At 37.2% G+C, this 26,199-nt stretch overlaps 1 protein-coding gene across 10 annotated transcripts in view; it reads left to right on the forward strand.

Annotated features, from left to right (window-relative positions):
* Nucleotides 1–26,199, forward strand: part of LOC135211019 (ATP-binding cassette sub-family C member 5-like) — an 818,851-nt gene that overhangs the window by 402,206 nt on the left and 390,446 nt on the right. For all 10 annotated transcript variants that reach the window (XM_064244042.1, XM_064244046.1, XM_064244047.1 and 7 more), the window contains one exon: nt 3,801–3,934. In XM_064244042.1, the coding sequence (XP_064100112.1) occupies nt 3,801–3,934 (134 nt within the window). The remainder of the gene's footprint in view (nt 1–3,800; nt 3,935–26,199) is intronic.

The raw sequence follows: 26,199 nt of genomic DNA on the forward strand, positions 1-26,199 counted from the left end.
CGACTCAAGGAGATAATGTTGTGTTGCTCTTAAGACGGCTTATGGAGCCTGTGTCAGAATAGGCATTCCTTTAATATCAATGGCACCAATTTTGCCCCATGGTTACACCACCCTCCTCCAGAGAAGCTTAATTCCTTGGAACATTCACCGGGGTAGCAAGCTCCTACACTTCCTTTCTTGGAACTTAAACACAGTTCTTGTTAATCTTAAAGAACTTGAAACAACACAGTTATTATTCTTTCAAGAGTCTTAGGATCCAAGGTAGACATTCCTCAGTGTGATAGCAACAACATCACAGAATGTATTGCCATGGTCACCAAAGTGGCCTAGTGTCCTTTCATCTATTCTATGGCAGTGCAAGTACATGAGCAGACAGAAGTACATTCAGTACAGTGGCCAAGAAGTACTTTCAGTACAGTGGCCAACCAGACATCACAAGCAAGATGAAGTTAGGAGATAAGGACAGTTGATCTTGGCACTTGGACTTCCGGACTTTGTTCAACCTCTGAAGAAGCTTGATCGTAATCCTTCTTTTCTCGACTACCTGAAGTTGGCTCTGTTGTGATCTGCCTATTCATTCTACATGTTTTGAAGGTGATCAGTGTGATACATCATTCTCCTATGATCCTGTGACACCTATGACACTATGACACCTATGTTACATAAGCTAGTCTTTCTACCCAATGCCAATGACTCATTCATCAGCTTTGAGTTGCCCGAGAAATGGTGTCCAATGGTCATTTCTCTTACTAGGGAGATTATCAAACAAGTGTCCCCTGCAGCTTCCTGGTGTACTTCAGTATGTTTCAGGCAAAATCTCTCAAGGCCAGAGTCATCAGTCTGTCCATTGCATTCAGAAAGAACCTTTCAGTCAAGTACTAGGATGGAATGTTCAGATTGCATTCATCTACTTTTACCTGGGACATTGCCCATAAGTCCTTGGAATCCTTTTCCTTGGATCCTCAAAACATCATGTAGTTTACCAAGTTCTTGAGGGACAGGTTGCATCTTGCTTGAGGCGTGTGGCTGCAAGGAGAAGGTGTATGTTGGACTTGGCCTCTTCCCTTTGTCCCATCTTCCTTCCTCTTCCTGTGGACAGAGGAACAGTAAATGAACCATCACGTACTAGACTGGCGTGTATGCAGGTGACCTAGATGATTGAATATTTTGACTATAATCCACTTTTATTTCGGTTAGCAGATGCAAATCCCTCCTCCTATCTAGCAAGGAGAGGGAGGGATTGACTATGAGCAGCCAGATTTTATATGCATATGTAACAAGTATGTGTAGTATTTGTTTTGTATAAGTTTATAGATAAACCTGATGTTAATTTGTCATTCAATTTTTTTAGTTTTCCATGCCATAATTACAGGTTTTTGCATTTCAATAACTAGGTAATGTATGTGGGTATACAGTGCCCTTATGGTTTACGTAATCTTAAGCTTATCATTATGTATTTCTTATAATGTACAGTATTGGTGTTTGAACCATTAAAATAGACAGTTGCAAGCATTTTTTCAAGGTTTACAGGCTATGATAGAATTATTATTTACTGATTTTCAAATATTAATATAAAGACAACAAAATATCAATTCATTAAGGAAAATATAGTACCAGTAAATTAGGTAAGATTTTTGCATGCTAATTCTTTCCTTTCCGTTTTCCAATCTTTTACTGTTAGGAAGTCTCCCACGTAGCGGGGGTGGATATAGCCTAACTGTTAATCATCTTGACATAATGACCAAGAGTAGCACCTGGGCATACAGTCTCTCTCTCTCTTTCTCTCATGCAGGTTAAAGAAACGGAAAGCAGCAGAATTCTAGGTTTTTGCTAGAAATGAAAGCCATAAATGTTTGAAGCGTAAGAAAATGTTGAAGGGTTCCAGGAGGTCAGAATTTGACAATGCTCTTATAAAAAAAGGTTTGAGTCCCGACGCAATGAAGGTGTAAAATTTTCGGAGAGCTGCTTATGGAACAGGACAGAATTTCCTTAAGGAACTAAACAACGAATACATTTATTATATTATTCGAAAGCTTTGTTCTACTTTTGTTAATAGTGTCCGCCTGTGTTCAAGGGGGATACAGGCACCCCTGCAAAGAGCTAGAATCCACAAATAATTGAAAAATTGAAACCCCATATAATCTCTTAAAACTAGTTACTTATTTTGTTGGTTAAAACTCAAGAAAACCCCACTACAAATGTTTATACCTAATTTTTTAATAGTTTGATCACAAAAAGTGTATTTCATGATGAAATTGATAAGAGAACAAAAATTTTTGGGTATTTCTCAGAGAAAAATATTGCGATTAGGCTAAGTTTCCAGAGATATCTGCGAATACCTGAGTCTGTGAATCTAGTGTGCAAATACAGGAGGTTCACTGTACAGCAGTGTATAATGGAATGAGATGGCAAGACTTTGTATACATAAGGGGATTTTGGGGGTGATTTTGATCATCCAGAGTTTCTGTGTTCTGACAAAGTCCTGGTCCCAATGGTGCTGCATTAAGATACGGACTGTAATAAAATATAATGGTTGAAAGCAGTATAGTGGTTTGTATCCTGGAGTCCATCCATTGATGTAACATTCATAAAATTTTTTTCAAGATTATTCCCAGCATTTACTTCTAAATGATAGAACAAATGTCTCAATTGCATCATCGATGCCAGTTGTTTTCATATTTGGTGTTGTCGTTAGTGTAAGGATGTACTTAGTTCATAGATATGATTTATAGGTCCCATAGAATGATGATTATTGTTGTTTGTCACCTTCAAGTGATCTAAAGAATTTATTTTAGTTTCCTTAAGTCTAGTTATCCATCTGAATGTCTTGAATTTGAAGTACTGTAGGTATTTTTGCTATCGATTTAATATGAATTTGTAAACAGTTCAGTCAGATTCACTTTATAATTCAGTTATACAGTGTACTTGATTATAGTGTATATTTAGTTTATTTTATGCTGCCTTCTTTACTAATTCAAAATAAATGTCATTGTAAATTTTAGCAATTAAAAGGCTTTTAATGCATGTCTTCAAATGCTTGCATTTGTTTGGGAATGTTTCAGTATTATAGTACTCCTTATATTTTGACTTGCATTGTGCTGTATATTGCTTTGTTTATGTAATTTATGTGATCTTATGATGAATATGTCTGCTTGAATATGGTTAGAATGGAAGCTTTTGGGTTTTACTGTAATTAAAAAAAATCATCTACATATTATATGGTGCAGAATTTACTTGTAATCCTCACTTTTCTGTTAAATGAATCTCAAAGGGGTTTTTATTGCCTTAATATTGAGTAACATGCAAAAACTGCCATATAATTATGTATAAGGTGTGATTTTTTTTGAGCATGGTAATTTTGTCATGCATACAGTATCTATGCACTTAGGTGGTACTTTATTATTTCAGCAGTTTTTCTTATGCTTATAGTAGATATTAGTTACTTTGCTTGATAATTTTACTATAACTTTTTTAGTGTAATATTTAATCTTTTAGTATAAAGTTTGTTTGATCATGATGCTCTTGCCAGATGTTTGTAATGAAAAATAGTTTTCATTGATAAGTTTGTAATGAAAAATAGTTTTCATTGATAAAAATTTTAATCCAGCTGTATTGTCATTGTTGCTTTACTTAAATGTTACATTTTTCTTTTTGGATCTCAGTCCTAATTCTACTTTAAAATGCAAAGCATCAGTGAATTATGTCAAAATATTGTAGATAATTTTTTATTCCCTTTTTAATGAGATAATTTGTAATGTTGTCACTATTGTTGTTCTAATGGCTTTTAATAATTTCTTCAGGGTATTCTTTTAATGGAGGAAATATCTCCATATATAGGAAAACCCAGATGGAAAAGTACTGCCATTTCAATGGAAGGAGCAACTTTAGCTTGGGATGCAGTTTCTTTACAAAAAAGGAAGAAAAAGAAAAAGAAGTATGTTTTTAGAGCTTTCAGTTAATTGTTAGGATTCCAAAGTTGATCATTTTGCACCTTGTAGATTCTATATAGTGATTCCAAGATTACAGTAGATGTCTCTCATTTTGAATCTCTAGACATTGGTGTGGTCAAAATTTTTGTGTATGTACATGTCACTAAAAACATTTCAGTTGATAATTGTCCATACGCGAACAAACCTTCAGTCTTAACAATAGGGTCATTTCTAGTGCCTAGCTGGATCCTTTTAAAAACAGATGAAAGCAAGTACTTGTGATATCTGGCAACACATGCGTAAATCAGGTGAAGAGAGGTCAAGGACCACTCACCTACGCCACTGTGTCAGTCTTTTCTTTAACTGCCTGGGCGAGAGTCGTGGTTAACCTCTCTTGACCTTCCCGTTCGACTCAGCCTAGGTCAGAGGATCAACGTCCCTTTCACTCTCGTTTCTTTAAGCCAAGAAGGGGCACAAGGGTCATAGGCAAAGTGGGCCATCGGTAGGTTAGGTGCCTCTCCCTCTCTTGCGCCACAGGTGGAGGGGTGCCTGGCAGGCTATTGGCAGAGTTATGGGGCGGGGTAGTGGGTGGTAGATGTCCTTCAGGTGGGGTACCTACTGCCATTCGACTTCTCTCTCCCTCTGTCGAACAAGCCACAGCTCAGGAAGGCATATCCTCCAGATTCTCTGAAGTTCTTGGCTCTTCGGGAGGAAGTGCAGAAGATGCTGGACAAAAATGCGATAGAGGAAGTGGTGTGTCCATCTCCAGGGTTTTACAGTCACATCTTCTTGGTGCCCAAGGCGTCGGGAGGATGGAGACCTGTGATCTACTTATCCACCTTGAATCACTTCATCAGGAAGACACGGTTCAAGATGGAGACCCCACGTTCAGTGTTGGCACCCGTGAGGGAAAGCAACTTCATGCTATCGTTAGACGTAAGGGATGCATACTTCCAAATTCCTGTTCATCCGACGTCCAGGAAGTTCCTTCCCTTCTCTCTGGGGACGAGGTCTTCAAGTTCAAAGTCCTATGCTTCGCACCCCCTCAAGTGTTCACAAGGGTCTTCTCTCTAGTGTCAAGTTGGGCCCATGCTCGGGATCCATTTGCTGAGGTACCTCGACAATTGGTTGGTCGTGGCAGTTTCCAGGGAAAAGCTGCTGCAGGACAGGGATCGTCTACTCCGGTTCTGTCTGGAACTGGGCATCGTAGTCAACCAGAAAAAGTTTAACCTCGTACCCAGTCAAAGGATTCTCTACCTGGGCATGGTCATCAATACAACAGTGGGAAAAGTTGTCCCATTGAATCAGAGATTGGAGAAGTTACGGGTGGTGGCGCGCGACTTCCTGTCAGAACCACATCAGTCAGCTCATCAGTGGCAGGTTCTTCTGGGAGTGTTGTCTTCCTTGGAGAAGCTGGTACCTCATGGGCGTCTTCATCTTCGGTCTCTGCTATGGAGAACAGGAGAATTCTGGTCTCTGGCAGGGGACTCACCCGTTAAAGGTTCCTCTTTCTCTGGAAGTAAGAGAAGACCTTCGTTGGTGGTTGGACGACCAGAATCTTTCGAAGGGTGTCCCTCTACGTTCTCTTCCACTGCACTTCCTTCTGTTGTCAGAGACGCCTCCCTCACAGGTTGGGGAACTCATTTAGGCGGCCTCATCGCTTCAGGCATTTGGAGTTGGGAGGACAAGCAGCAACATATCAACGTCTTGGAGTAGAAGTCAGCCTTCCTTGGTCTGAAAGAGTTTCGAGAGAAGGTAGAAGGTCATTCTGTCGTTCTCATGCCGGACAACACTATAGTGGTAGCCTATGTGACAAGCAGGGAGGCCTGGTTTCTTGTCAAATTTATGCCTTGACCGTCGAGGTTCACCGTAGGTGGTCAGCATTTCGGTAGAGCTCTTAGCCAGATATATCCCAGGGAAACAGAATGTGGTCATAGACAAACTTAGTCGTCAGGATTAGATCCTAGGCACAGAGTGGTCCCTTCATCAAGTGGTAGCATACAAGCTTTTCCAGGTTTGGAGGGAGACCCATGCTGGACCTCTTTGCGACTCACTTCAACAGGAAGCTGGAGATATTTTGTTCAGTGGTCCCAGATCCTTTTAACATGATTAGAGGACACATTCCAACATCCCTGGGACAACCTGGAGGTGTATGCCTTCCCTCCTTTTTGTTTGATCCATCAAGTTCTGAACAGGGTAATGAGTTCACAGGGTCTCAGGATGACTTTGGTAGCCCCTCTGTGGTCTCAGGCGGAATGGTTCCCAGATCTGCTGCTGCTGTTGTCAGTGGTTCCGAAGGAGATTCCCCCTTGGCGACATCTCCTGTGTCAGCCCCATGCAGAAAGGTTCCACCAGTCAGTAGATTCCCTCTCTCTTCATGGTTGGAGACTATCAAGTATCTCCTCTGAGCGAGAGGCTTTTCTCAGAGAACAGCAGGGCATATGTCCAGCAGTCTCAGAAAGTTGACCTCTGCGGTTTACCAAGGCAAATGGGCGATCTGCTGAGATTGGTGTCATAAACGGGGTTTTTCTCCACTCAACCTCTATTTAGTGAATAGCAGACTTTTTAGCCTTGTTCAGAGATGAGATACTTTTGTCCGTTTCTGCCATTAGAGGCTACAGGGTGGCCCTGAGTTTGGTGTTACGCCTTAGAGGTATCAACATCTCTTCCAGGGAACTTAACTTGCTAGTTAAAGGGGTTTGAGCAGTCGAGTTCTCCTAGAGAGCTTAAGCCTCCGACGTGGGATGTTCCCTTGGTTCTCAAGAGGTTCACTAAGAGTCCATATGAGCCCTTGCGTCGCTCATCTGACAGGAACTTGCTCAACACAGTTTTCCTCTGACCTTGGCATCTTCCAAGAGGGTAGGAGAGGTGCACGGTCTGAGCTATGATGTGAAGCACACCAGGGGGTGGGGGTCAGTGTCCTTCAAATTTATCCTGGAATTCGTGCCTAAGACCCAAAATCCCTCTGTGCACTATGACAGGTTTACTTCGTTTTCCATTCCATCACTGTCTGACTTTGTGGGTGGTGATGCTCAAGAGCTTTTGTTGTGCCCTGTCCGGGCCCTGCATTGCTATCTTAAAAGGACTTGGCACCTTAGACCAGGCTACCGCAGACTTTTTGTTAGCTCAGGCCGTACGAAGAAAGAGGTGTCTAAGAATACTTTCTCTTTTTGGATACCGGAAGCTATTAGACAGGCATACTTGACTCTTGATGATTCCGCCACCACGTCTGAGCAGGCTAGATCGCATGACATTAGGGGTGTTTGTCCCTCCCTGGCTTTCGAAAAGAACTTGGCTGTACACAGAGTGTTGAGCGCTGGTACTTTGTTACGCCAGTCCACGTTCACCTCTTTCTATCTTAAGGATGTTGCCCACAGTTCTGCGGACACATTTTCCCTGGGTCCTGTGGTGGCTGCCCAACAGGTTGTGTAACTCATGGTTGCCCTTAACCCTTAAACGCTGAGCCGCTATTTACCAAAGTGTCTGTTGTATGCCAGCGGCATTTGGGAGTTAGCGCCTAAGCGGAAATAAAGTTTTTTTTTTTTTTTTTTTTTTTTTTTTTCCAAAAAAATCACAGATTGCCTGAAGTTTGGTATGCAACCATCAGAAATGAAAAAAATATTAACATATATAAATATTGGAATACGTATATGACCACGAAAAAAAATTTCATATATAATTGTGTACAAATTGCGCTGTGAGCAAAATGGTCAAAACTAATTAGTTCATTTTTTTTATTTTGGTGTACAGTAGTACCTTGAGATACGAAATTAATCCGTTCAGAGGCGCCCTTCGTATCATGTGGTTTTCGTATCTTGGACCACATTTTACATGTAAAATGGCTAATCCGTTCCAAGCCCTCCAAAAACACCCCAGTAAATTATCCCTCTTACGCCAACTGGACGTATTTTACGTTGACATTTTTTGTCTCCCGTGTGCCGACTGGACGTATTTTACGTCAACTTACAAAAGTTTTTTTTTAAATTCGCGGAAAAATACTTATAGGCCTACCAGCCTAAAATTTTTGAATCATGCGCCTTGGGGGATGCTGGGAGTTCACGGATCAAGGTGTTGTTTTGTTTACAATCGTTACACAGGCGCGCAAGCGCGAATTTCTTTCTTGCCGCACTAAAAAGTATCTGTGACACATCTCAGAAATTATTTCGTCACTTTGACATAATTTTTGTACCATTGTAAATTAGCCGTTACATGAAGTATTATATATGAAAATGTGCGCATTTTTATGTAGAATACAACAATAAAATACTCATGATTGTAGCTTTTATCAGTTTTGAGATATTTTTATATAAATAACGATAATTGCCAAAATTTCAACCTTCGGTCAACTTTGACTACCGAAATGGTCGAAAAACGCAATTGTAAGCTAAAACTCTAATATTTTAGTAATATTCAATCATTTATCTTAATTTTGCAACTAATTGGAAGTCTCTAGCACAATATTTCGATTTATGGTGAATTTATGAAAAAACTTTTTCCTTACGTCCGCATGGTAACTCTTCCGAAAAAAATCATACTTGCGATTGTGGTAATGTTTGCACCATTTTAAAATTAGCCATTATATAAAGTTTTATATATGGAAATGAGTGAAATTTTATGCACAATACAACTAAAAACAACCCATGGTTGTAGCTTTTATCAGTTTTGAGATATTTTCATATAAATAACAATAATTGCCAAAATTTCAACCTTCGGTCAAATTTGACTCTACTGAAATGGTCGAAAAACGCAATTGTAAGCTAAAACGCTTATATTCTAGTAATATTCAAGCATTTACCTTCATTTTGCAACAAATCGGAAGTCTCCAGCACAATATTTCGATTTATGGTGAATTTATGAAAAAAATAAAATTTTCTTTACGTTCGCGCGGTAACTCATCCGAAAAAATCATACGTGCGATTGTGGTAATGTTTGCACCATTTTAAATTAGCCGTTACATAAAGTTTTATATATGAAAATGTGCGCAATTTCATGTAGAATACAACAATAAGTAATTGAAGGTTGTAGCTTTTCTCATTTTTGAAATATTTGCATATAAATCACGATAAATAGAAAAAAAACCACGTTCGGTCAACTTTGACTCTACCAAAATGGTCGAAAAACGCAATTGTAAGCTAAAACTCTTACAGTCTAGTAATATTCAGTCATTTATCTTCATATTGAAACAAATTCGAAGTCTCTAGCAAAATATTTAGATTTATGGTGAATTTAAAAAAAAAAATCTTTCCTTCCCTTCTCCGCCACAAATCTCCGAAATGCGTACGTACCATTCTCGGAATATTTGCTCCGTTTCATATTAGGCATTTCATAGAGTTTTATAAATGAAAATGTGCGCAATTTCATGTAAAATAAAACTAAAAATATTTGAAGGTTGTAGCTTTTCTTATTTCTGAAATAATTGCATATAAAAATATATATATAAAAAAATTTGACATTCGGTCAACTTTAACTTGTCAGATATGGTCGAAAACTGCAATTGTAAGCTAATACTCTTACAGTATAGTAATATTCAATCATTTGTCTTCATTTTGAAAGAAATTGGAAGTCTCTAGGACAATATTTAGATTTATGGTGAATTTTTGAAAAAAATATTTGTTTACGTCCTCGTGTTACGAATTCATGTATTATTTTGTGATAATATTTTCTCTGTGTTGCTTTTATCGTTTTACAATGTATTGTATACCAAAATGATCGCAATTTAGTGTACATTACAACAAAAAAAAAGTAACTTGTTACCTTTAACTGTTTTGCGCACAGCGCGATTTGAATACAATTATATTTGAAATTTCTTTTTTGTGCTATCATATATCGCATTATTTATATATGATAATGATAATTTTTTTCATTTCTGATGGTTTCATACTAAACTTCAGCCAATGACAAAAAAAGGAGCCAAAAATGAACTCTTAATCTTGAAAACTAAGCGCGCTGTGATTTTTTGAAAAAAATATTTTTTCCGCTTCCGCGCTCACTCTGAAACACCTCTGGCACACGGGAGACAATTTTTTTGTTACCGCTTCGGCGTAAGAGGGTTATATTTCCAGGCCTAAAACACATGTTCTAGGGTGACGATGCCGATCCAATGGAAGAAATATGACTCCAAAAAGGCAAAATACTGTACATACTTGAGTAATATTCAACTGCATGTAATGTTCAACCCCATTTTTACTGCATATATTAGAACTTTAGCATATGTCCCTTAGCAATAAGCCTAGCCTATGTTAGCTGTTGCTACTGTAGCCTAGTCTATGATTCTGACATCTAATCCTAAGAGCTAAAAGCTTAGAATATGCCAATAAAATGTATAAATAATCAGTATGTACTCATTTCAAATAATTATTAATTAATCATTAACTATAATACGCAAACAAACAAACAAAAACCTTCCAATCGATTGTTTACATTCAGCTCTTACCTGTCTTACGAGTACCGAACGAACGCCAAGCAATCACTTTTTCTAGCACACAGTAAGCCATAAATTTTCATTAGTATCTCTCGTCAACTAATGAAACTACCAAACAGTATAATAATCATTCATTTCTATTCTTTATTCTGTCTTTACCTAATGGAGATACCGAGTTACTGACAGCTATAATGAAACATACGTATACGTAATGTAATATTAAAACAGAAGAAGAATTCTAAAAAATACGTATTTGTTGGCAGTCTTATTTATTTTATATTTTATGATATCTAATTCACAATTTTTTTATTAAATGTATTGCATGTACTCATTTCAAATAATTATTAAGTAACCATTAACTATAATAAACAAACAAAAAAAAGCTTCCAAACGTCTTTTTACATCCAGCACTTACGAGTATCGAACGATCGCCAAGCAATCACTTTACACAGTAAGCCATAAATTTTCAGTATCTCTCTTCAACTACTGAAACTACCAAACAGTATAATAACCATTCATTTCTATTCTTTATTCTATCTTTACCTAATGTTTTTTTTTAATTAAATGTATTGCATAAATAAGTTTTTCAATTTACAGCATCCTTTTACCAATAGAATACTTAAAGCACAAGGAGTAGATGCTGACCAATAGGAGAGCAGGACCTTATGGGGTGACTAGCATCAGGAACCAATGGGAGAGCGGGAGGATGGTGGCGAGTTTACTCAGTTGGCAGTGCGGAAGTTTGAAAATTGTTTTCGGTGGTCCGGGCGAATCTCGGGACTATACAGCAACAACCTTTCGTATCTTGAGCAATTTTCGTATGTAGAGCTGTAAAATTTTTCGTATTTGCTTTCGTATCTCGAGTTTTTCGTAAGTTGAGCCTTTCGTATGTCGAGGTTACCACTGTTAACAAATTGTAAAACGATCAAAGCAACACAGAGAAAATATTGTCACAAAATGATGCATGAATTCGTAACGAGCGGACGTAAAAAAAAGCAGTTTTAAAAAATTCACCATAAATCGAAATATTGTGCTAGAGACTTCCCATTTGTTGCAAAATGAAGGTAATTGGTTGAATATTACTAGACTGTAAGTGTTTTAGCTTACAATTGCAGTTTTTTACCATTTTGGTCGAGTTAAAGTTGACCAAAGGTCAAATTTTTTCTATTCATCGTGATTTATATGAAAATATTTCAAAACTGATAAAAGCTACAACCATGAGTTATTTTTTGTTGTATTCTACATGAAATTGTGCATATTTTCATATATAAAACTTTATGTAGCGGCTAATATAAAAGGGTGCAAATATTACGATAAAGTGACAAAAGAATTTCTGAGATTTTCGGCCGAGTTACCGCGAGCGGACGTAACAAAAATCTTTTTTCAAAAATTCACCATAAATCAAAATTTTGTGCTAGAGACTTCCAATTTGTTGCAAAATTAAGGTGAATGATTGAATATTACTAGAATGTAATAGTTTTAGCTTACAATTGCGTTTTTCAACCATTTCAGTCAAGTCAAAGTTGACCGAAGGTTGAAATTTTGGCACTTAATTTTATTTATATGAAAATATTTCAAAACCGATAAAAGCTACAACAAACTGATAAAAGCTACAACCATGGGTTGGTTTTTGTTGTATTTTACATGAAGTTGCGCACATTTTTATATATAAAACTTTATGTAACGGCTAATATAAAACGGTGCAAAAATTACGACAAAGTGAATAAAGAATTTCTGAGATTTTCGGCCAAGTTACCACGCAGATGTAAGGGAAAAGTGTTTTTCAAAAATTCACCATAAATCAAAATATTGTGCTAGAGACTTCTAATTTATTGCAAAATAAAGGTAAATGACTAAATATTACTAGAATGTAAGAGTTTTAGCTTACAATTGCATTTTTCGACCATTTCAGTAAAGTCAAAGTTGACTGAAGGAAGAAATTTTGGCACTTATTGTTATTTATATGAAAATATTTCAAAACTGATAAAAGCTACAACCATGGGTTGTTTTTTGTTGTATTTTACATGAAATTGTGCACATTTTTGTATATAAAACTTTATGTAACGCCTTATATAAAACTGTGCAAAAATTTATCTAGCTTCTCAACAGGCTTCAGTCCCTCCTCAGAAGTCATTTCCTCTGGAAGCTGGACTAGTGGGTAGGCCCCCAGCCAGTTTAGGACGTCTTGTGCCTCCCTCCAAGTATGAGTCTATTCTATTGTTAAGACAAGGTTTGTTCGCGTATGAACAAATGACAAATTTTCTCAGACAATTTGTATTTTTCTTAGCCACAAACCTGAGGTATTAACATTATACTGCCTGCCTCTAGCTGCCCCTCTGTGTGTTAAGACATCCTGAGTTGGGAAAGACTGACGCAGTGGCGTAGGTGAGTGGTCCTTGACCACTCTTCACCCGATCTACGCATGCGTTGCCAGATATCATAGGATTCCTTGCTTTCATCTGTTTTTTAACCGGATCCAGCTAGGTGCTAGAAAGTATCCTATTGTTAAGACCTAAAGTTTGTAGCTATGAAAAATACATATTGTCTTAGAAAATTTGTCATTTTTGCATCCTGGTAGATTTTATGTAGTGATTCCAAGATGAAATTAGTTGTGACTCATTTTGTATCACTAGACACTTGCATGATTAAGCTTATTTATTTAGTAGAGACATTTGTGTGTTTAAACTTTTTTTTTAGTATCAGTATATGTCTGGACACATCACTCCAAAAAACTCATTAATTCAGAACAGCACTCATAGTCTCTTGCCAACTTCACTCCATGGTGGTACTTCTCACCAGTGGACAATTGACCAATCAGTAGACCTCTCAGCCAGGTATATCCCAGGCAAGAGGAATGTGGTGGTTGACAAACTGAATCATCAAGAACAGGTCTTGGGGACAGAGTGGTCCTTACATCAGGAGATAGCAGTCAAGCTCTTCCACCTTTGGGGATGGCTAATGATAGATCTGTTCGCAACAAGGTTCAACAAAAAGCAGGAGGTCTTCTGCTCAGTTGTCCCAGGCTCCTTTACCATGGCAGAGGACGGCCTTCAATATCCATGGGACATCTTGGAAGGTTATGCCTTCCCTACAATTTGTCTGATCTGTCAAGTCTTGAACAGCGAAATGTCTTCAGGGAATCTCAAAATGACCCTTGTATCTCCATGAGGGCCTCATGCTAAATGATTCCTTGATCTGTTAGCCCTTTTGTCAGCAGTTCCCAGAGAGGTCCCTCCTTGGCACAACCAACTTTGCCAACCTCACATAAAGAGATATCACCAGTCGGTAGGGTCCCTATCTCTTCATGGCTGAAGGCTATCCAGTACAGACAGTCCTTGGGTTACATCGTTCTGGACTTACGGTGTTTGCCTCATGGTGCTGTTAACCACAGTTTTTCAGTGCCATAAGGGGAAATGGGCTGTCTAGTACTGTGATGGGTGTCATCGAAGGATTCTTTCAGGTAGAGACTTCTGTTCAGCAAATAGCAGATTTCTTAGTTTTTCTCTGAAGGGAGAAACATCTTACTGGTGTCTGCCATCAAGGGCTATAGGGCTGCTTTGGATCTGGTTGTATGCCTAAAAGACGTAGACCTGCCCTTCTCTTGGGAAATCTCAATGTTACTTAAAAGCTTTGAGCAGTCTTGTTCTCCTAGAGAGATTATAGCTCATAGTTGGGACGTGACTCTGGTACTAGGCAGGCTCACTCGAGCCCCATATGAACAGTTGTGACCATCATTTGACATAGACTTGACCATTAAAACAATTTTCTTGTTGGCTTTATCAAAGAGAGTGGGTGAATGCCATGTTCTCTCTTCTAATGTTTACCACTCAAGGGGTTGGGGTTCATAGCCTTCAAATTGGCCCCAGAATTCGTAGCCAAGATTCAAAATCCCTTGGCTCATTATGACAGGTTTGAATCCTTTATCATTCCTGTTTTGGGAGATTTTGACAACAACCTAGACGAATTACTCTTTATGTTCTGTTAGGGCACTGCATGATTATCTGAAAAGGACTTGTCACTTTAGGCTGAGGTGTGGAAGACCTTTTTTAAGCACAGGCCGGAACAAGAAAGAAGTGTCCAAGAAAGCCATCTTCTGGCTACATTAAGTTATTAGTCGGGCTTATAGCTCTTCTACACCCTCTAATTCTAACACAGTGCATGATTTTTGGGATTTAGGCTTTTCATTAGCTTTTAAGGAGAACTTATCTTTATAGGATTTTGAAGGCTGATACTTCATCAAACCACCTTCACATCCTTCTGTCTAAGGGACATTGCCCACAGATCCTTGGACACTATTTCTTGGGTTTAGTGGTGGCTCATCTAGTGTCCCTAGCAGGACAGTTTGTATCTTACTTAAGATGATGGTGTGAAAGTGAGAGTGAATATGACTGGTCTTTTTCCTTTGTATTTTCCTCTTCTTCTCTACTGTTGAGCAGTAGAAAGATTGATCCATCATGAGCTGGAACTGGTTAAATACAGGTGAGAATGGTTTTTTTTCATACACTAATTTTTCCTTGCAGAAACTGGTCCCTCCTCTTTATAACAAGGGAAGAGAGGAATGATAACTAACTAATTGATGGCTAACAGATATACATTAAACCCCTGGATTTACATTAAACCCCTCGGATTCACATTCTCACAATTCACAGACTCCTCAGCAATTTAAGTTTAATAAGATTAAATAATAACATTAGTAATAAAAATAATAATTCTCTCTCTCTCTCTCTCTCTCTCTCTCTCTCTCTCTCTCTCTCTCTCTCTCTCTCTCTCTCTCTCTCTCACTGAGATGAAAGAATTTTTTATGCATTTGTAATAATATATGTATGTTTATTTGTTTTGCATGATAAATATATTATTTACTTAGTTTCGAATATTAATACTAATGTAAATACAAAATAATTTTCATTAAATAAAATATAGTGAATTAGTAAGATTTAAGTTTAATAAATTTTTCCCCTATTTTTCTGTCTGCCTTTAGGAGGGATGAAGGTGTAACTATCATCTTAAAAAAAAAAAACTTTAGCACCTGGCTGAAGAGTTGCTCTCTCTCTCTCTCTCTCTCTCTCTCTCTCTCTCTCTCTCTCTCTCTCTCTCTCTCTCATAAACAAAAGTAGACAGTAACCTCTTCACATTAAACAAAAACCAAACAAGAAATAATGAATGGAAACTAGAACTGAAGAGATAATACACATCTCATTTGGGAACTTCATCATACAAGATATGTGGCACATGGAAAAAACTGCCACCAGAAGTTGTAAATAGCAGCAGTGTGTAAGATTTTGAAAGAAAGCTAGACAAAATCATTAGAACACTGTGAATGAATGGTAAAACCTGCTTCTAGAGGTAAGTGAGCATGTGATGTCTCCTCGGATGGACTAATAAGTCTTTGAGTCATCCTAATCCTTGTAATAACTCCTGGTAAGTCTCTCTCTCTCTCTCTCTCTCTCTCTCTCTCTCTCTCTCTCTCTCTCTCTCTCTCTCTCTCTCTCTCTCTCCAAAGGATACTCAGAATGTGAGAGATGGACAGATATATGGATAAATAGATAGAAAGGGAGAGTGGTTGATAGAGAGACATACTCTTTCTCTCTGTTATTGGCTGGAAGGGTTAGAAGTAAGTTATGAATACATTTTTAAGGGTAAAATGTGTAAGATGACCACAAAATTTTATTAGTAATATTTATAAGATTAATACAGTACTAGGATAATAGTTTAAGGTATATTTGATGTAGGATGCTGGTATAAAGTACGTACAGTATACATTTGGTATTTGAACTTTCAAGATAGGCAGTTATAAGTATTTCTAGATGGGGGTTGGTGGATTTTAATTATTCGTTGGGGGTTGTGGTATGCGTCCCTCACGAATAAGGGGGTTTCTGTAACTCTTTAAACCTTAAATGCTGAAGCGGTATTTTAAAAATTGTCTCCCGTATGCCGACGGCGTTCGCGAGTGAGCGCCGAAGCGGAAAAAATGTTTTTTTCAAAAAATGACAGCACGCTTAGTTTTCAAGTTTAAGAGTTCATTTTTGGCTCCTTTTTTTCATTGCCTGAAGTTTAGTATGCAACCATCAGAAATGAAAAAAATATCATTATCATATATAAATATTGGGATATATGACAGCACGAAAAAAATTTTCATATATAATTGTATACAATTCGCGCTGTAAGCAAAACGGTTAAAGCTAACGAGTTAATTTTTTCCGTTGTATTGTACACTAAATTGCGATCATTTTGGTATATAACACATTGTAAAACGATCAAGGCAACACAGAGAAAATATTATCACAAAATGATGCATGAATTCGTAACGCGCTGACGTAAAAAAAAGCTGTTTTAAAAAATTCACCATAAATCTAAATATTGTGCTAGAGACTTCCCGTTTGTTGCAAAATGAAGGTAATTGATTGAATATTACTAGACTGTAAGTGTTGTAGCTTACAATTGGAGTTTTCGACCATTTCGATCGAGTTAAAGTTGACCAAAGGTCGAATTTTTTCTATTTATCATTATTTATATGAAAATATTTCAAAACTGATAAAAGCTACAACCATAAGTTGTTTTTTGTTGTATTCTACATGAAATTGCACACATTTTTATATATAAAACTTTATGTAACTGCTAATTTAAAATGTGCAAACATTACGACAATCGGACGAAAAAATGTCTGATTTTTTCGGAAGAGTTACCGCGCGGACGTAAGGAAAAAGTTTATTTTATAGATTCACCATAAATCGAAATATTGTGCTAGAGACTTCCAATTTGATGCAAAATAAAGGTAAATGATTGAATATTACTAGAATGTAATAGTTTTAGCTTACAATTGCGTTTTTGACCATTTTGGTCGAGTCAAAGTTGACCGAAGGTTGATATTTTGGCACTAATCATTATTTATATGAAAATATTTCAAAACTGATAAAAGCTACAACCATGGGTTGTTTATTGTTGTATTCTGCATGAAATTGCGCTCATTTTCATACATAAAACTTTATGTAACGGCTAATTTGAAATGGTGCAAACATTACGACAATCGAACGAAATAATTTCTGATTTTTTTCGGAGAGTTACCACGCAGACATAAGGAAATTTTTTTTTTTCGTAAATTCACCATAAATCGAAATATTGTGCTAGAGACTTCCAATGTGTTGCAAAATAAAGTTAAATGATTTAATATTACTAGAATGTAAGAGTTTTAGCTTACAATTGCGTTTTTTTACCATTACGGTCGAGTCAAAGTTGACTGAAGGTTGAAATTGAAGCACTTATCGTTATTTATATGAAAATATTTCAAAACTGATAAAAGCTACAACCATGAGTTGTTTATAGGTGTATTTTACATGAAATTGCGCACATTTCCATATATAAAACTTTATTTAACGGCTAATTTAAAATGGTGCAAACATTACGACAATCGGACGAAAAAATTTATGATTTTTTCGAAAGAGTTACTGCGCGGATGTAAGGAAAAAGTTTATTTCATAAATTCACCATAAATCCAAATATTGTGCTAGAGACTTCCAATTTGTCGCAAAATGAAGGTAAATGATTGAATATTACTAAAATATAAGAGTTTTAGCTTACAATTGGGTTTTTCGACCATTTCGGTAGAGTCAAATGTGACCGAAGGTTGAAATTTTGGCACCTATCGTTATTTATATGAAAATATTTCAAAACTGATAAAAGCTACAACCATGAATTGTTTGTTGTTGTATTCTACATGAAATTGCACACATTTTCATATATAATACTCCATGTAACGGCTAATATAAAGTGGTGCAAAATTATGTCAAAGTGATGAAAAAATTTCTGAGATGTGTCGCTGATACTTTTTAGTGCGAGAAGAAAGAAACTTGCGCTTGCATGCCTGGCTAACGATTGTAAACAAAACAACACCTTGATCCTTGAGCTTCCAGCATCCCCCAAGGCGCGTGGTTCACAAGTTTTTACCTAGTAGGCCTATTCAGTGGGCCCCCCATATTCTCGTTCTCCGGATTCGTGGACTCACTGATTTGCGGATTTTTTTCTGGACCATATCTAATCATTATTTGCGGTGAATTCGCCTATTCGCGGGATTTTCCGACGATAAATAATCACTAATTAGTGTATTTTGATGTTATTTTCACACCTAAATACATTTTTATGATACAAAAAACGATTTACTGATTTTAAAATATTAATATTGATCAATACTGTATTAGTAAGTTTAATAAAATTACATGATATCACATAATAACTAATAATTCTCTCTCTCTCCCTTACCGGGATGTATGCTTTTGTGTGATAATTGATTTACTAATTTTCTAATATTAATATTAATGTAAAGAGCAATTACTTCAAGAAAGAAAATACTACATTGAATTAGTAAGATTTTAGTTTATAAATTTCAAAAATTATGTAAGAATGAAGGAAATCCCAGTCTTCACGCATCTTTCTTTCGAACTCCAGGTCTCTCTCTCTCTCTCTCTACTGAGATGAGAGATTTTTATGGTACACGTATGTGTAATATGTTTATTGATATTTTCATATGATAATAATAATAATAATAATAATAATAATAATAATAATAATTGTAGTTACAAAAATCATATGTGAAAGTATTTTACAAATGCTACGATAATCTCTCTCTCTCTCTCTCCTCTCTCTCTCGTCTGCTCTCTCTCTCCTCTCTCTCTCTCTCTCTCAGAGATGTATATTTTTTTAGATGATGATTTACTAATTTTCAAAAATCAATATTAATGTAAACAGCAATAATATAAATTCATTAAAGAAAATACTAAAGTGAATTAGCAAGATTTTAGTTTATAAACATAAAATTATGTAAGAATGAAAGAAAATGCATTTTACCGCAGAGTTGGCTGGGGTCCAACAACTGCTGCCCTCTCGATGATCACGTATTTTCTCTCTCTCTCTCTCTCTCTCTCTTCTCTCTCTCTCTCTCGTCTCTTTCTCTCTCTCTCTCTCCTTCCTCTCTCTCTCCTCTCTTTTTTTCTCTCTCTCTCTTTTTTACTGAGATGAGAATTTCTATGGTACATGTGTATGTTTATTAATATTTTTGCATAATGATAATAGTAATATAATTAATTTCAAAATTCATATGTTATAGTATTTTATAGAAGAACAATAATCTATCCATTTCAGTCTTTTAAATAAGGATAGCCCTCCCCCCCTCTCTCTCTCTCTCTTTTGCCACACAAGATAGTGTGTCTTAGTGGTAACTCTCGCCCTCTGTTTGGGCTGGAAATGTATCTATAAGTGTATCTTTAAGGACATTACTACATTTTATGGTAAAATAATAACATACAGCACTAGTTTACAAATAATATTTAGTTTTGTGAGATTAAACAGTAACAATACCATCTCTCTCTCTCTCTCTCTCTCTCTCTCTCTCTCTCTCTCTCTCTCTCCACAAGATATTTGTCATACATTTGGTGGTGTTTCTATTTCTTCCTTTTATCTCTCTCGCTCTCAGCAAAAGAATTGATAGACAGACAAACATAATTGGAGAAATATATGTATTTATGGGAGGGGAAAAAAGTTGCCTGCAGACGTTCATTTCAATCTATTGAAACCGTAAGGAGTTATTCTCTCTCTCTCTCTCTCTCTGTGCTATTGGCTGTTTATATATTTCTAATGGTAAAATGTTTAAGATGACTTTAAAATGATATTAATAATACCAATTCAATGGTATATTTGATGTAGGATAATACTTTAAGTAGACATTTGGTATTTGTGATTTCACATACAATTGCTTCCTTTGTAAAAAGAAAATGGATGTCTCAAATAGTAACAGTATGAAAGAAAACGTGCATGACTGAATACTTATGGGGGGACTGAATTATTTTCACATACGTAACTAAGTCATGCAGTACGTACATAGTATGTATTTATGTATAACCATAAAATGTAAGATTTACTTTAAAACAGTATTAATAATATTTCAAAGATTAATATGAACCATAATAGGATATTTTATGTATATTTGATGAAGGATGGTCTTTTTAGGGATACTTTGGTGTTTGCATGTTCAGGATAGGAGTTTATGAGCATTTTTAGAGGGGGGTTCCAAACATTCGCGGATTCTAACTATTCGCGGGGGGGCCGGGTCTGGTACGCATCCCCTGCGAATACGGTGGGACCACTGTAACTATTTTTCCGCAAATTTTTAAAAAACTTTTATATCAACTTTTATATCGACTTACCATACGTCCAATCGGCACCCAACAGACAATTTATATTGACGTTTAATACGTCCAGACGGCGTTAAAGGGTTAACTTCCATTTATACATTGTTCTTATGCAAATGTATATTAGCCCAGTAGTCTAAAACCATTTGATAATCTTATATTAGACTTGTTAGAGGCATACTTCTTTTCTCGGCATTTACTTATCCAGGAAACAAAACCAGGTGTGCTGAACCTCCAGTCGGTCCAAACCATCCTTTCCTCCTACCAAAAGTAAGTATATACACATTAAGAGCTAGGTTTGTTCCGCGTATGAACAAATGACAAATTTTTAATTAAATTGCATTTTTCATAGCTAACAAACCTACAGTCTTAACATATATTGCCCACCTCTTGCTACCCCTCAATGGATTTCCTTGGCATGAAGAAACTGATGCATAATGGTGTTCTTGGTTGAAGGTAGGTCAGTTGTTTCATCCTCTCGCACCTGAGAAGCCAAACCCCATTGCCATCAATACCATGTGCTACAATTTTATATGTATTTTACTGGTTTCAAGCTGGTGCTATAAGATTTATCTTCACATGCAGACCATAGGTTTGTTAGCTATGAAAAATACAAATTAATTAAAAACTTGTCATTTTTCTGTGATGGTCCATTTTTAACCAGCCAGCAAGTGATAACAAAATGTAAGATTTTTAACCAACCAGCAAATAATAAAATGTAAACAGATCCTGAATGTCAATTTTGTTAGAATCAGAAATTTTAGCGTATCCAATCATTAATTGTAGACATTTGTTGGAGTTGGCTGTGGTGACATTAAAGGTAATGAAGAAGCCAATGAAGCAGCCAAAGTTGCAATAATTGTGATAAGGGCACATGTAATATTTCCATTAGTGAGTAGTATATAATACTGCTAAAACTAATTTTTGGCTTGCATATAGCAAATTAGCTCCAAAATTCAGGAAAGAAGTAATCCAAGGAAGAATAATTTCATTGAGGAAATATGTATCAGATCTGTCTAATAATACTCCCATAACAAAAGATATGGGAAAAATTAATAAAAGTTAAAGGTACCCATGTTAAACCATCTAGTCATGCCATATTAAAAGAAGGAAAAGAGAATACTACATCTGAAAAAAATAAGAAATATACATAACAAATGAAAGCAGTGACAAAAGTTTAGGTGAAAATTTTTGCATAAAGGAAAATAAAAAGGAATTAAGTCCATAAATTTTCAAACTGGAAGATATTTATTTTAATAAGAAATTCAGTTATAAATCTGCTCCTGGTGATGATAATATTTGTTTTGAAATGATCTGCCACTTAGTGCCTTTAGCAAAATCTTACTTATCACAATTTTACAATCATTAAATCGCTAGGCTACACTTTATTTGCAGTGCTTTTATTTTCTGACAAAGTGATATAATTAGCATTAAGTCAATACATAATATTAGACAATTTTGTTCTTAAAACTTATTATATAATATATTTTTAACATTGATAGATCATTTGAAGTTACCAAAAGGATAAATCAGATTAGCCTAACTTCTTGATGAAATATAGACATGATCATAGTTCCCAGTCTTGCTTGACTTACGAGCCTTGGTGTTTATTGAAGGTCAGTATTTCCTTTGCAGTATGCTAATACCCAACTAATGGTTTTATGATAACTCAGTTCCCAAATTATCCTTATTATTGGATTTCTTTTCAAGTGTGGATCTACTTCCAACAGGTATTAATCTGCTGGTAGTGACATCACAGGTGTTGGGAAAATTGTTGTGACATTTATCTTTTTCCTAAGGTAATACAAAAATACTTTCCTAATGGTGAGCTTTGCCAAACAATTTAAAATCTTAGAGATACTGATTTTATATGTTTTTAGTGCAATAATTCCAGTAATTATTGATTTTATTTATGTACCAACTGAAGTAGCCTATAGGCTACTATAGGCTATGTAACCTTTACCCGGTGCTTTGGAAAAGACCTGTACATCAAATGTGTAGAAATATACAATATGGTTATCCATTTGTGTAGTTTTGTTTTAATTGAGGTCAGAAGCATTGTGAGTAAATCCTTTAGGGCAATGTCATTGTAGTAAATTGTTAATTGTGTGTTAATATTTTAGTATACTACTATTTTATAAATATAACCCATTGATAATGTTTTCTTACATCATACTATGGACATGTACTTGCGGCCCTGTAAGCTTGGGTTAATTTGAAGTGTTCGCAGCCTATAGTACAGTAGTACCTTGAGATACGAAAGGCTCAACTTACGAAAAATCCAAGTTACGAAAGCCAATGCAAAAAATTTTACTGCTCTACATACGAAAAGTTTTCAAGATACGAAAGGTTTCTGAAAGTCCGAGATTCGCCCGATAACAATTTTGAAACTCGCGCCGCACGCCGCCATCTTAGTGCTAGTAGACTCGCCACCATCCTCCTGCTCTCCCATTGGTTCCTGATGCTAGCCAAGCCATGAGATCCTTCTCTCTGATTGGACAGCATCCCTCCCATCATGCATCTTCTATACATACGCGCTGGCGTCCCTTAGCTCGGCCACTCCGCACCCGAAACTTTACCGTACGCAATCGGCATTCGTTCGCTCCAACGATTTCGTTTAGTAACATAAATTCGTTAGTGATTTCGTTGCCGTACATATTATCGTGTTTTGCGAAGACTCTATATTGTGTAACTTTACGCAAATTAACGTAGTCATGGGTCCCAAGAAAGTTGAAATTCACGGAAAGAAGCGCATACTCTCTTTGGAGACAAAGATGGAGATCATAAAGAAGTACGAAGCTGGTATGCGATTGAGTGTGATCGCAAAGGAATACGGCCGTAATCCGTCGACAATAGGCACCATCCTTAAACAGAAGGATGCCATCAAAGCAACTACACCGTCGAAGGGCATCACTATTTTGTCCAGCAAGAGGAGCCATGTGCACGACGAGATGGAACGGCTGCTCCTCATCTGGATAAAAGACAAAGAAATCGCTGGCGATACAGTAATGGAGACAGCAATCGCTCACAAGGCCAGTGCTATTTTCGGCGATTTGATTGCGCAGGCGGAAGACGAGGGAGGGGAAGGGACTTCAACGCCAACCCCAGAGTTCAAGGCTTCGCATGGCTGGTTCGAGAAATTTCGTAAACGGACTGGCATCCATTCGGTGGTGCGTCATGGGGAGGCTGCCAGCTCGGACACGAAAGCGGCCGAAGCCTTTAAAAAGACGTTCGACGAGATGATGACCAAGGAAGGCTACAGTTCTCAGCAAGTCTTCAACTGTGATGAGACTGGCCTTTTTTGGAAAAAAATGCCTCGTCGGACATACATCACGGAGGAAGAGAAGAAGCTACCCGGGCATAAGCCTATGAAAGACAGGCTTACGCTCGCACTTTGTTCGAACGCCAGTGGGGATTGCAAGGTGAAGCCCCTACTGGTGTATCACTCCGAGACTCCTCGAGCCTTCAAGGCCCACAAAGTGTTGAAGGAGAAGCTTCCAGTGATGTGGAGGGCTAATGCAAAAGCCTGGGTAACGAGGCTTTTGTTCACCGAGTGGGTAAATCTGTGTTTCGGCCCGACTGTGAAGAGTTTTTGCAAGAGAAGCGCCTCCCCCTGAAATGTCTGCTGGTGTTGGACAATGCCCCTCCCCACCCTCCTGGCCTCGAGGAAGATATCCTAGTGGAGTATTCCTTCGTTAAGATTCTTTTTCTTCCGCCCAACACCACCCCTCTCCTCCAGCCCATGGACCAGCAAGTTATAGCGAACTTTAAGAAGCTGTACACGAAACATCTTTTCAAGAGATGTTTCGACATCACCGATACCACAAACCTCACCTTGCGTGGATTTTGGAAGGAGCATTTCGACATCGTCATTTGCATCCGACTCATTGACCTAGCTTGGCAGGAGGTTTCGAGGCGAACCTTGAATTCCTCGTGGAGGAAACTGGCCTGATGCCGTATCCGCCAGAGACTTCGAGGGATTCGACGTGGGCGAAGCTGGTACTGCAGTAAGAAACAGTTGATGATCCCGAAACTGTTTTGGAACTAGATCTTGTTGAGATCGTTGCACTCGGCAAGTCCATGGGGCTGGTCGTCGACGAGGACGACATCAACGACCTTCTCGAGGAGCACCAAGAGGAGCTTACGACGGATGACCTGAAGGAGTTGGAGGCCATGCAACTTAACGTCGTTCAAGAGGAGTTCTCTAGCAGCGGCGAGGAAGAGGAGGAGGAGCCTATGACAACGGCAGAAATTAAGGATATTCTAGGCGCTTTTCATAAAGTGCAATTGTTTATCAAAAAAAGACACCCTGAAAAGGCTCACACAGGTCGTATGCTTGCGCAGTTCGATGACGTTTGCTTGAGTCGTTTCAGGAACATTGTGAAAAGTAGGCAGAAGCAATCTTCCTTGGATCGTTATTTTTTAAAGAGGCCTTCAGCATTAGCAGGAGTAAGCAAAAAGGAAGAACCAAGTGATAAAAAACAGAAAGTTGAAAGCAAAAAGGAAGAACCAAGTGATGAAAAACCGAACGTTGAAAGTGGTGATGAAGTTGAAATTCTGTAAAAAAAAAAAAAAAAAAAAAAAAAAAAAAAAAAAAAAGCCTTCGTAAAAGTAAAAAAAAAAAAAAGTTGAAAATAAAAAAAAGAATTTTTTTTTTTTTTTTACGTAATTTCTAGATTTTTGTAAGTTAAGTGTTACAGTTTTGTTAAGGTGTTTCGTAAATTTTAGTTTTATGGTTTTCCTTAAATTTTTTGTGTGTTTTCGTAAAGTTAAGTGTACGTACGTACGTACGTTATCTGCCGTTTGTCCTCCTCCTCCTCTGCCGCCACTATCGGAGATAGCCTCACTCGAAAGGTAAGCTTCCACATTTTACGTTACAGTAATAATATTTCTTGTACACTAATATACACTTTATTTACAGGTTTTGGATTTTTATTCTTAATTTAGGTATTGAATGGTCCAAATTGTTGTAGTATTTCATTGTTTATAGGTCAATTTAGCTTTATTATGAAATTTAATGGGGTGCTTTTGGAGGGCTTGGAACGGATTAGCCATTTTACATGTAAAATGTGTTCCAAGATACGAAAAACTCATTATACGAAGGCCGCCTCGGAACGGATTAATTTCGTATCTCGAGGTACCACTGTACAGTGATATAGTTTTTATAAAACAATTGTGCCTTTTATCACTATGTACGGGGTTATTATTATGCAGGACCCACACATTACTTGCGCCATATTGAATTGCTGTCTTTTTGCCCATGGAAATGGCTTATAACTACTCGCCATTAGCCAGCCCTGAAGGATTAAAGGAGAATTTGGTTGGTTGCTGGACATATGTGAAATATGCCACATGCTTTTGGCTGCAAGTTAAAATGATGAAAGAGGTAATTTTTAAGCTGTGTATGAGTTATAGGTTTTAATAGGAGCTGGGAAGGAGACTACTGTACTACATCATTCCAGCTGAAGTATGGCAGTGTTTCCATTCCTCTCTGAGCAGAATCCACATTTGGACTAATACTCCAAAAGCAGTGGATTCTAGGAACTCCCACTTACACTCAACGAATGGAGATGTAGTTATGTTGCAGCATTATGCTTGGTCTCTAATCATCTGAAGTTTATAGTAATTTTAAGGTTGGATGGTCTTCATTTTTGTTTCTTATTAAGATGCC

The sequence above is a fragment of the Macrobrachium nipponense genome, chromosome 4 (genome assembly GCF_015104395.2).
Source record: "Macrobrachium nipponense isolate FS-2020 chromosome 4, ASM1510439v2, whole genome shotgun sequence".
Taxonomy (NCBI): Eukaryota; Metazoa; Arthropoda; class Malacostraca; order Decapoda; family Palaemonidae; genus Macrobrachium; species Macrobrachium nipponense.